Raw genomic sequence first — 12,722 nt, 5'->3', positions numbered from 1 at the left:
GCGCGGGAAACGAGCGGGGAGGACGCAAGGACGCCGCAGAAGGACGCCGAACCCGCCGCAGAAGGACACCTGAAGCCGCAGAAGGACACCCGAAGCCGCAGAAGGACACCCGAAGCCGCAGAAGGGGACACCTGAAGCCGCCAAAGGACGCCGGACCCGACGAGGCCGCCGATGGACGCCGCGCAAGACACCAAAACTGTAAGTACAAAAATAACTTTTTTTCCACAGGATTGGGGGTCACTTTAGGGGTGCGCGGTATACGCGGGAGCGCGTTATACCGCGATAAATACGGTACTTTTTGGACATTTACTGTCGTTTTTAAAGAAACTCTATCAATAAAATGTATAATTTTTTTTTAGATTTATTTGTTCAATATCTTGGCACCTTTAAAGGCCTGTTCGTTCCTTCACAATGGAAACCATTTCCTCTAAAAGGGATGAAGGGATGTGGTACCTATTAGCAGGGCAGCCATCACAAATTTTAGGGCCCCATGCACAGCTTTGGGCAGGGCCCCCCTGGAGCAAAGAACCGGGGGGGGGGGGGTGCTGACAAAAAAAAAAAAAGTGTAATATCCTCTCTCCTAACGCAAGATAATAAGCGCCATCGGGCCCCTTACAGGTGTAATGTAAACAAAATAATAAATATAAAAAAAAGGAGGGGGCCAGCCGGGCCTGTAAGCCCCAGGGACCATCAGGCCCCTTACCGGTGTAATGCAAACAAAACAATGAAAAAAAAAAAAACGGGAGGCGGGCCAGCCGTGCCCCTGGGGACCATCGGGCCCCTTACAGGTGTAATGCCTGTACCCCCCTGATGGCGGCCCTGCATATTAGTGATCTCCTGCTGCCCAATTTCAAATAATATTTTAGCACCTAATGAAAGTTCCAAAAAAGATAAACATATTGGGCCAGATTCACAAAGAGATACGACGGTGTATCTACAGATATCTACAGATACACCATCGTATCTCTGACTTACACTGGTCCTATCTATGCGCCTCATTCATAGAATCACATACGCATAGATAGGGCTAAGATCTGACAGGTGTAACTGTGTTACACTGTCTGATCTTTTTTTCAATTTAAAAATGGCGCCGGGGGCGTTCCCGCTGATTTACGATAAATAATATGTAAATCAGCGAGATACGCAAATTCACGAACGTACGCGGACCCGACGCTGTGTTCTTACGTCGTTTCCGTAGCGGTTTTCCGTCGTATACTTACCCCTTCTTTTATCAGGCGCAGCCAATGTTAAGTATAGCCGGCGTTCCCGCGTCGAATTTAAATTTTTTAACGTCGTTTGCGTAAGTCGTTCTAGAATACGGATGGACGTCGTTTACGTAAGCGTCGCAACCACTGACGTCCTAGTGACTTCAGTGGGAGCAATGCACGCCGGGAAATTCCCCGGACGGCGCATGCTCATTTAAATCGGTGCGGGAACGCGCCTGATTTAAATAGTACACTCCCCTAGCCGCGGAATTTGAATTCCGCCGGGGGATTTAGGATCCGCCGTCGCAAGTTTGGAGGCAAGTGGTTTGTGAATTAGCCACTTGCCTCCTAAACTTGCGGGAGCGGATCTTAAATCACGTAGAACGAGCGGATCTATAGATCCGCTGCGCTACGTGAATCTGGCCCGTAATTTGAGTACAGTGTTGCATGACTGAGTAACTGTCATTCAAAGTGCGACCGCCCTGCAAACTTAAAAATGGCCTGGGCAGAAAGGGGGTGAAATTGTCCGGTATTGAAGTGGTTAGTATCCATCCAATTGATGTGGATAGATGAGAGCTCCTGAAACAGAGCCGTGGCCCTGGAGGTCGGATCCACTGTGGATTCAGGAAGACCGCGGCAGGGGCAAGTTGCCCCTGTAGGAGCAGATTTTGTGGTCTTCCCAAGACAGTTAGGCACGGGACGGTTCTCCTGATCTTGTTCCCGGCCCTCCATCACCATGGCTCCATCATCCATCCTTTCCTCCAAGGCACTGGTGCGGCTCCCCAGATCCCTCATTTCTTTCATCTGGTGGGTTGCAAGTTTAGACCTTGCCAACGAGAGTTCCTGCTGAAGCTCGGTGTTGAACCCGGCCAGGAGCTCCACATCACGGAAGGATTGAGCCTGCTGCACGGCTTTCCTTTCCTTTTTTTATACGCCAAGTCTTGGTCCCCTTTGAAGATAGACTGGGAGAGCCCCATAATGGAGAACAAGGCGCACCGTCAGAAAAGTAGGCCCCACCTTGAGCTGTGCTTGTGTGCTGGAGCCGAGGACAGCGGTGTATTTTCCCCCCATGCTGTAGTTCAGTAGGATCTAAGTGCAGGTGGGACAAGGGCTCTCCTTATAGCTTTACTGTAGCCGATGTGCCCAGGGGGTTGAGGATCAGAGGGTTCAAAGGGCATCTTCCTCTGCTGCCCACCAGTGCCCACCAACATTCTTCTTCTTCAAATTGTTTGAATCTGATGGTGGGATTCAGAAAGATGGAGCTACAAGTCACCCAGCTTTGTAGATTCTAAAAAACAAAAACATTCATTTATGTTTCCTACATATTGTACATTACAGTAATACCTACATCAAGATCAGTGGTCTCCGAAATGTGGCCCTTTGCTTGGCTTTATCTGGCCCTTGGGACACTATCCCTCCCACTGACACCAATGATGGGACACTATTCTTCCCACTGACACCAATGATGGGACACTATTCCTCCCACTGACACCAATGATGGGACACTATTCCTCCCACTGACACCAATGATGGGACACTATTCTTCCCACTGACACCAATGATGGGACACTATTCCTCCCACTGACACCAATGATGGGACACTATTCTTCCCACTGACACCAATGATGGGACACTATTCCTCCCACTGACACCAATGATGGGACACTATTCCCCCCCACTGACACCAATGATGGGACACTATTCCTCCCACTGACACCAATGATGGGACACTATTCCTCCCACTGACACCAATGATGGGACACTATTCCTCCCACTGACACCAATGACGGGACACTAATCCTCCCACTGACACCAATGACGGGACACTATTTCTCCCACTGACACCAATGACGGGACACTATTCCTCCCACTGACACCAATGATGGGACACTATTCCTCCCAATGACACCAATGATGGGACACTATTCCTCCCAATGACACCAATGATGGGACACTATTCCTCCCACTGATACCAATGACGGGGCACTATTCCTCATACTTAGCTAGATTCAGAAAGCTTTACGCCGGCGTATCAGTAGATACGCCTTCGTAACTCTGAATCTACGCCGTCCTAAATTTAAGCGTATTCTGGAAACCAGATACGCTTAAATTAGGCTAAGATACGAGCGGCGTAAGTCTCCTACGCCGTCGTATCTTAGGGTGCAATATTTACGCTGGCCGCTAGGTGGCGCTTCTGTTGAGTTTGGCGTAGAATATGCAAATGCCTAGATACGCCGATTCAGAAATGTACGTGCGCCCGGCGCATTTTTTTTTACGTCGTTTACGTAAGGCTTTTTCCGGCGTAAAGTTAGTCGAACAAATAGCTGGCCTAGCCAATGTTAAGTATAGCCGTCGTTCCCGCTTCGAATTTTAAAATTTTTACGTCGTTTGCGCAAGTCGTCTGTGAATGGGGCTGGACGCAATTTACGTTCACGTCGAAACCAATGACGTCCTTGTGGCGTACTTTGGAGCAATGCACACTGGGATATGTCCACGGACGGCGCATGCGCCGTTTGTAAAAAAACGTCAATCACGTCGGGTCACCCCGCATTTACATAAAACACGCCCCCCTCATCCTCATTTGAATTAGGCGCGCTTACGCCGGCCCCATTTACGCTACGCCGCCGTAACTTAGGAGGCAAGTGCTTTGTGAATACAGCACTTGCCTCTCTGACTTACGGCGGCATAGCGTAAATATGATACGCCGCCGTAAAAATGCGCGCATCTACCTGAATCCAGCTAACTGACACCAATGATGGGACACTATTCCTCCCACTGATACCAATGATGGGACACTATTCCTTCCACTGACACCAATGATGGGACACTATTCCTCCCACTGACACCAATGATGGGACACTATTCCTCCCACTGACACCAATGATGGGACACTATTCCTCCCACTGACACCAATGATGGGACACTATTCCTCCCACTGACACCAATGATGGGACACTATTCCTCCCACTGACACCAATGATGGGACACTATTCCTCCCACTGACACCAATGATGGGACACTATTCCTCCCACTGACACCAATGATGGAGCTCCATTTATTCCATGAATACCATTTACTACTCCCAAGGGCCACAGTCCGTCCCCCGAAAGTTTATGGGGCAATAAACTGGCCCTTTGTGTAGAAAGTTTGGAGACCCTTGCTCTAAATCAAAATGTAAAAATATTTACCCTGGAAATGGTCCTGAATGAGATCCTGACGGACCCGGTTCCCCGGTTCTGATGAATCCTCAGAGGTGGCCGGGAGCGCCGGTATTTCTGGTTGCAGATCGCCACGGATGGGCAAGTCCACATGGTTGGCAAGAGCAGCGTTGTGTAGAATGGCGCACACGACGACGATGTCGGACACCAGCTCCGGAGCGTGCTGTAAGAAGCCGCCGGTTTTGGATAAACATCGGAAGGTGGATTTCCAAACTCCCAACGTCTTCTCCATCACCGCACGGGTACGGCTATGTGCGCCGTTGTACCCGACCTCCGCCGCAGTCTGTGGGTTCAACAGAGGCGTCATCAGCCACGGCCGACATCCATATCCCGAGTGTCCTGGAATTAGAGGGAAATATCAGTTCTGTTTATTGAGATCGATTGTAACAAAACAAGAAGATACATTTCACAATCACTCGGCCATTCACTATCACTCGGCCATTCAATATCACTCGGCCATTCACTATCACTCGGCCATTCACTATCACTCGGCCATTCACAATCACTCGGCCATTCACTATCACTCGGCCATTCACTATCACTCGGCCATTCACAATCACTCGGCCATTCACAATCACTCGGCCATTCACAATCACTCGGCCATTCACTATCACTCGGCCATTCACTATCACTCGGCCATTCACTATCACTCGGCCATTCACTATCACTCGGCCATTCACTATCACTCGGCCATTCACTATCACTCGGCCATTCACTATCACTCGGCCATTCACCATCACTCGGCCATTCACTATCACTCGGCCATTCACTATCACTCGGTCATTCACTATCACTCGGCCATTCACTATCACTCGGCCATTCACTATCACTCGGCCATTCACTATCACTCGGCCATTCACTATCACTCGGCCATTCACTATCACTCGGCCATTCACCATCACTCGGCCATTCACTATCACTCGGCCATTCATTTCTAAAGGCTGATCTCTTGGTTTACCTTTAAAATTAACCGCTTGCCGACCGGCTCACACCGATATACGTGAGCAAAATGGAACGTACAGGCAAATAAATGTACCTGTACGTCGCCTTTAGAACGCGGCATTGTGCGTGAGTGTGACGTCTCCTGCGCACTCTGGCCCGGATTCACGCAGGGCGGCTTTACGTTGTGCGGGCGTAGCGTATCGTATTTACGCTACGCCGCCGCAAGTTAGAGAGGCAAGTGCTGTATTCACAAAGCACTTGCCTCCTAAGGTACGGCGGCGTAGCGTAAATGTGTCGGCGTAAGCGCGCCTAATTCAAATTGTGAAGAGGTGGGCGTGTTTTATGCTCATAACTTGTGACCCGACGTGATTGACGTTTTGAACGAACGGCGCATGCGCCGTCCGTGGACGTATCCCAGTGCGCATGCGTCGGATAGAATGCCTAAGATACGTCGAACACTGCCTACGATGTGAACGTAACTTACGCACAGCCCTATTCGCGTACGACTTACGTAAAAAGATACGCCTGTTCCGATGTCCATACCTTGCATGGGCTGCGCCACCTAGAGACCAGCTTTTTCTTTACGCCGGCGTATGTCTTACGTAAACGGCGTAACTAATTGCGACGGGCGTACGTACGTTCGTGAATAGGCGTATCTTGCTCATTTACATATTCGACGCGGAAAACAACGGAAGCGCCACCTAGCGGCCAGCGTAAATATGCACCCAAAGATACGACGGCGTAGGAGACTTACGCCGCTCGTATCTTAGCCCAACTTAAGCGTATCTGGTTTCCAGAATACGATTAAAGATACGACGGCGCAGATTCTGATTTACGACGGCATATCTACTGATACGCCAACGTAAATCTTTGTAAAACTGGCCCTCTATGTCCACCGGGAGATCCGCGGTCGTCTCACGGAGAGGAAGAATGGGGAAATACTGAAGTAAACAAGGCATTTCCCCAGTCTTCCTAGTGACAGGACACTGATCAGAGTTTCCTGTCATCAGGAGCGGTGAGCAGTGTCGTGACTCATGTAGCCCATCCCCCCTACAGTTAGAACACATCCCTAGGACATACTTAACCCCTTCAGGGCCCCCTACTGGTTAACCCCTTCACTGTCAGTCACATTTACACAGCAATTAGTGCATATTTATAGCACTGATCGCTGTATAACTGTGAATGGTCCCAAAATGGCGCCAAAAGTGTCTGATGTGTCCGCCATAATGTCGCAGTCACGATCAAAATCGCAGATCGCCGCCATTAATGGTAAAAAATGTTTTTATAAAAATGACATAAAACTATACCCCATTTTGTAGACGCTATGGCCCGGATTCACAGACATCGGCGCATATTTATGCCGGCGTAGCGTATCGAATATATGCTACGCCGACGCAGCGCAGAGAGGCAAGCACCGTGTACACAAAGCACTCGCTCCCACTTGCTTCCGAATCTACGATGGGTTATGAAAGCGTAAGTCGTCGTAAGTGGAAGTGGGCGTGAGCAATGCAAATGAGGTGTGACCCCATGCAAATGATGTGCCGAGCGCCATAAAGATGGTCCGGTGGACGCATCCCAGTGCGCATGCTCAGAATCACGTCGGAACTACTCCCTAAGATACGACGGATCACTGCCTACGACATGAAGGTAACCTACGCCCAGCCCTATTCACGTACAACGTAAACAACGTAAAATACGACGGCTTGTGTTCTCTGGTCCATAACTTAGCATGAGTTGCGCCTCATATATGGGGAATAACTTTACGCCGGATGTACGACTTACGCAAACCGTGTATATGATGCGCCGGGCGCAAGTACATTCGTGAATCGGCGTATCTCCCTCATTTGCATATGTGCATAGAAAATCAATAGGAGCGCCACTTGCGGCCAGCGTAAATATGCGCCCACGATACGCCGGCGTAGGGAAGTTACGTCGGTTGAATGAAGCCCATTTTCAGGCGTATCCAGTTTTGTGGGCACGGCGCACAGATATGACGGCGCATATTTACACTTACGCGGCGTATCTCGAGATACATCGGCGTAAGTGCTTTGTGAATCCGGGCCTATAACTTTTGCGCAAACCAAATAAACGCTTATTGCGATTTTTTTTTTACCACAAATATGTAGAGTACGTATCGGCCTAAACTGAGAATTTTTTTTTTTTTTTTTTATATATATTTTTGGGGATATTTATTATAGCAAAGGGGAAATTGTCGCTCTATTTTTGTTTATAGCGCAAAAAATAAAAAAAAAATCGCAGAGGTGATCAAATACCACCAAAAGAAAGCTCTATTTGTGGAAGAAAAAAAAAAAAAAAGGTAAATTTTCTTTGGGAGCCACGTCGCACAATTGTCAGTTAAAGCGACGCAGTGCCGAATCCCAAAAAGTGCTCTGGTCTTCGGCCAGCCAAATGGTCCGGGGCTGAAGTGGTTAACATCATTTTAATTTACTTTTATAAAATTTATAAGTTTCTGCCATTCATTTTTAGTTTAGCAGTAGCGATTGGCTCTGGTGTGCTCGAATCGTACCCGCCAGGAAGCCGTCACTGAACACCACCAATCAAAGGCAGCGAGGCATTTCCCGACCGCCAGCTGCACATACACATGTTGCCTATGATTGGGGGAGTGCAGTTCCGGCTTCCTGGCGGGTTCGATCTGAACACACCTGAGCCCATTATTATTGAGCAGGTGACTTAACCACTTAAGCCCCAGACCTTTAGGCAGCTAAATGCCCAGGCCAGGTTTTGCGATTCGGCACTGCGTCGCTTTAACAGACAATTGCGCGGTCGTGCGACGTGTCTCCCAAACAAAATTGGCGTCCTTTTTTCCCCCACAAATAGAGCTTTCTTTTGGTGGTATTTGATCACCTCTGCGTTTTTTTTTTTTTTTGCGCTATAAACAAAAATAGAGCGACAATTTTGAAAAAAAATTCAATATTTTTTACTTTTTATATCCCCCAAAAATATATAAAACATTATTTTTGTTCCTCAGTTTAGGCCGATCCGTATTCTTCTACCTATTTTTGGTAATAAAAAAATAAATCGCAATAAGCGTTTATCGATTGGTTTGCGCAAAATTTATAGCGTTTAAAAAAATAGGGGATAGTTTTATTGCATTTTTATAAATAATTTTTTTTTTTTTTACTACTAATGGCGGCGATCAGCGATTTTTTTCGTGACTGCGACATTATGGCGGACACTTCGGACAATTTTGACACATTTTTGGGACCATTGTCATTTTCACAGCAAAAAATGCATTTAAATTGCATTGTTTATTGTGAAAATGACAGTTGCAGTTTGGGAGTTAACCACAGGGGGCGCTGTAGGAGTTAGGCTTCACCTAGTGTGTGTTTACAACTGTAGGGGGGTGTGGCTGTAGGTCTGACATCATCGATCGAGTCTCCCCTATAAAGAGGATCACTCGATCGATGCAGCGCCATAGTGAAGCACGGGGAAGCCATGTTTACATACGGCTCTCCCCGTTCTTCAGCTCCGGGGAGCGATCGCGACGGAGCGGCTAGAAACGAATAGCCGCGCCGTCGTCTCGGATCGCTCCCCGCGGGTTTCCGGCCGCCACATGTACCCCCGACCCGCGGAAAGGCAGGGACGCACATGTACGCCCATGTGCCTGTACGTGCCATTCTGTGGACGTAATGTACATGCGGCGGGCGTGAACTGGTTAAGCCCACTACTGTGAGCACTCAGAGGACTCCGACTTTCCATTGGGCTCTATGCATCTAGCTCATGACTTGCAGAGCAGCTGCTCCTCTAGTTTCTGTACACGACTCCCAGGACCTTCAGGGGATCAGCACTAAGGACAGAGAACACTTGGCCTGGCCTAAAAGGCCTTTTTGCAACCCACTCCAACCTCCACCAACCACAAAGAGACAGCCGAGTCTACTGGGATCTCATCTGTCCTGTGCAGGGTCTCTGCATTAACTTACTACATATGCATGGCTGTGGGGTGTTCGGCTCTCTATAGCATTAGCTCCTCCCATCCTGGTGTAATAATTATATACAGTGGAACCTCGGATTACGAGGATAATCCGTTCCAGGAGAATGCTTGTAATGCAAAGCACTCGCATATCAAAGCGAGTTTCCCCATAGAAGTCAATGGAAACTAAGATAATTTGTTCCGCATTGACTTCTATGGTTTGCAATACTGCGTGTGGCCAGAGGTAGGGGGGCGCCAGAGAGCCTCGGAAATACTTGGGGAAAGCTTGGCTAATCTCGGAAACTGAGTAATGTCCCGGATACATTTTCGTATCTATCAGCGGGCGCAACGTATCTCAGATACATTACGCCGCCGTAACTTAGGGCGCAAGTTCCAGATTCAGAAAGAACTTGCGCCCTAAGTTACGGCGGCGTAGTGTAAATGCGCCTAATTCAAATGTGGATGATGTGGGCGTGTTTTATTTAAATTACTTGTGTGACCCCACGTATTTGATGTTTTTTTTACGAACGGCGCATGCACCGTCCGTGAACGTTTCCAAGTGTAAGTGCACATGCTCCAAATTACGCCGCAAACTGTCAATGCTTTCGACGTGAACGTAACTTACGTACAGCCCTATTCGCGAACGACTTTAGCAAACGACGTAAAATACGACGCTGTTCGTTCGTTTCCGACGTCCATACCTAACATGACTTACCCCTGCTTTATGAGGGGTAACTTTATGCCTGAAAAAGCCTAACGTAAACAATGTAAAAAAATGCGCCGGGGCGGAAGTACGTTTCTGAATCGCGTATCTACCTAATTTGCATATAGGGAAGCGCCCCTAGCGGTCAGCGTAAATATTGCACCCTAAGATACGACGGCGTAGGAGACTTACGCCGCTCGTATCTAGGCAACATTGAGGCGTATCTGATTTTATGAATCAGACTCCGAGATGCGACGGCCCGCACTCAAAGTTACGACGGCGTATCTGAAGATACGCCGTCGTAACTGCTTTCTGAATCCGGGCCAGTATTTCCAAGTACAGTGGAACCTCAGATTCGTTTCGCAATACGAGCGCTGTGTTTCTAAAAATCCTAACTCGGTTTCCGAGTGTTGTCTCACAAAACAAGCAGGATTCAGGCCAAAGCAGTGTGCAGTACCTCTTTTGGCCTGAGGTCTCAGCCGATCGTCGCACCCGTTCGGAAATGCACGGAAAGGCCGAGGACAGTTCGGTAAACCTCGGAAAGGCTCATGAACGGACTCTTTCCGAGGTCAGCCAAACTGCCCTCGGGCCTTTCCGAGGCTCTCCGGCGGCCCCCCACCTCTGGCTGCATGCGATATTGCATGCCATTGAAGTCAAATGCGGAACAAATTATTTTCGTTTCCATTGACTTCAATAAACAAAAATATAGCGACAATTTTTTTTTATATCCCTCAAAAATATATAAAACATGTTTTTCCTCAGTTTAGGCCGATACGTATTCTTCTACCTATTTTTGGTATTAAAAAAATAAACAAAAATAATCGCAATAAGCGTTTATCGATTTGTAAACGCTATACATTTTGCGCAAACCAAATAGGGGATAGTTTTATTAATTATTTTTTTTTTACTACTAATGGCGGCGATCAGCGATTTTTTTCGTGACTGCGACATTATGGCGGACACTTCAGACAATTTTGTAAATTGCGTGTGCGCTGTGTAAACTTGCCCTGCGTAAGGGCGCCTAATGTAAATGATCCCGTAGGGGGCGTGGATCATTTAAATTAGGCGCGTTCCCGCGCCGAGCGCATGCTCCGTCGGGAAACTTTCCCAATGTGCATTGCGGCAAATGACGTTGCAAGGACGTCATTTGCTTCAAAGTGAACGTGAAGGGCGTCCAGCGCAAATTACGTAAAATTCGAACGTCGCGACGCGGGAACGACGGGTATACTTTAGCATTGGCTGCCCCTGCTATTAGAAGGGGCAGCCTTACGCTAAACACGCCGTATGGAAACGACGTAAATTGCGTACGCAGGGCTCGCGCAACATTGTGAATCGGTGTTAGTATGCAATTTGCATACTATACACTGAGCACAATGGGAGCGTCCCCTAGCGGCCATCGCAAGAATGCAGCCTAAGATATGCGGGCATTAGAGCCTTATGCCACGCAGATTTTAGGCTGCAGTCGGCGTTACGATGTTCCTGAATCAGGAGCATTCATAACGCCGGGGCAAGTAAGCAATTGCGCTGTGTAACCTATGGTTACACAGGCGCAATTGCTTCTTGAATCCGGGCCACTGTCATTTTCACAGCAAAAAATGCATTTAAATTGCATTGTTTACTGTGAAAATGACAGTTGCAGTTTGGGAGTTAACCACAGGGGGCGCTGAAGGAGTTATGCTTCACCTAGTGTGTGTTTACAACTGTAGGGGGGTGTGGCTGTAGGTGTGACGTCATCGATTGTGTCTTCCTATAAAAGGGATGACACGCTCGATGCAGCCGCCACAGTGAAGCACGGGGAAGCCGTGTTTACATACGTAATACATCTTCAGCTCCGGGAGCGATCGCGATGGGGCGGCTAGAAACGAATAGCCGCGCCCTCATCCCAGATCGCTCCCACACGATTTCCGACCGCCGCATGTAGCAGGGGGGGTCCCGATCGGACCCCCGACCCGCGGAAAGGCGGGGACGTACATGTACGCCCATATGCCTGTACGTGCCATTCTGTGGACGTATATGTACATGCGGCGGCGTTAAGCGGTTAATAAACAGTTTAAGCTCTGCATGTTTAACCCTCAACACCTGTGTGGTTAGCCTCGTGATTGGGGGGGTTAAGGGCTGGTTATGGCGAGTCTGCAGGCTGAGGGTGCGTTTGGAGAACAGGAGACACAGGTCTGGTGGAGGTGCCAAGTCAGGGGTTTCCGAGATCCGTCACAACGTATCATTTGAGTGAGTGAGAGTGAAAAACTTGTAAAGCGCAACACATGCGAACTGAATCGCCTCTGGGCAATTTTATGAATAACATTAAATTCACTTACCCACCAGCCAGCCCTCGGGCATTTGTCCTTGTTCGAATTGATCATAAAGAGCTGACTGCCGCAGGATATGGTTTTCATCGCAACTTCCAGGTGACCCAGACCCGATGCTCATAATGCGCTGGTGGGAGTCTACCACCACTTGGACATTCAAAGAGTGATAGCCTTTTCTATTACGGAATTGCTCCTCTCTATTTTGTGGTGGTATCAGCGCAATATGAGTACAGGCTATGGCTCCCAGGCAATTTGGCATCCCTCCTTGGCGGGAAAATCCGTCCTTCACCTCCTGCCACTCCTCCGGGGTTTTAGGGAAGTGGATATATGTGCCCATATGTTTCTTGATGGCTCTCAGGACCGGTTTCAGGAACCTAGAAAGACTGGGGCGACTGATCCCAATGATGTGAGCACACG

At 48.5% G+C, this 12,722-nt stretch overlaps 1 protein-coding gene across 1 annotated transcript in view; it reads right to left on the bottom strand.

The window, feature by feature from the left end:
- Positions 1–2,467: 2,467 nt before the first annotated feature.
- LOC120928397 (putative nuclease HARBI1) overlaps positions 2,468–12,722 on the bottom strand; it is a 14,345-nt gene continuing 4,090 nt past the window's right edge. The window contains exons 2-4 of the mRNA XM_040339494.1: positions 12,315–12,722; positions 4,394–4,762; positions 2,468–2,493 (exon numbers count right to left, since the gene is read on the bottom strand). The exon at positions 12,315–12,722 is cut by the window's right edge and continues 325 nt beyond it. Coding sequence (XP_040195428.1) covers positions 2,468–2,493; positions 4,394–4,762; positions 12,315–12,722 — 803 coding nt within the window. The remainder of the gene's footprint in view (positions 2,494–4,393; positions 4,763–12,314) is intronic.

Source organism: Rana temporaria, chromosome 2 (genome assembly GCF_905171775.1).
Source record: "Rana temporaria chromosome 2, aRanTem1.1, whole genome shotgun sequence".
Classification (NCBI taxonomy): Eukaryota; Metazoa; Chordata; class Amphibia; order Anura; family Ranidae; genus Rana; species Rana temporaria.
Note: the sequence above shows the minus strand (reverse complement) of the source record. Positions and strands in the feature narration are given on the sequence as shown.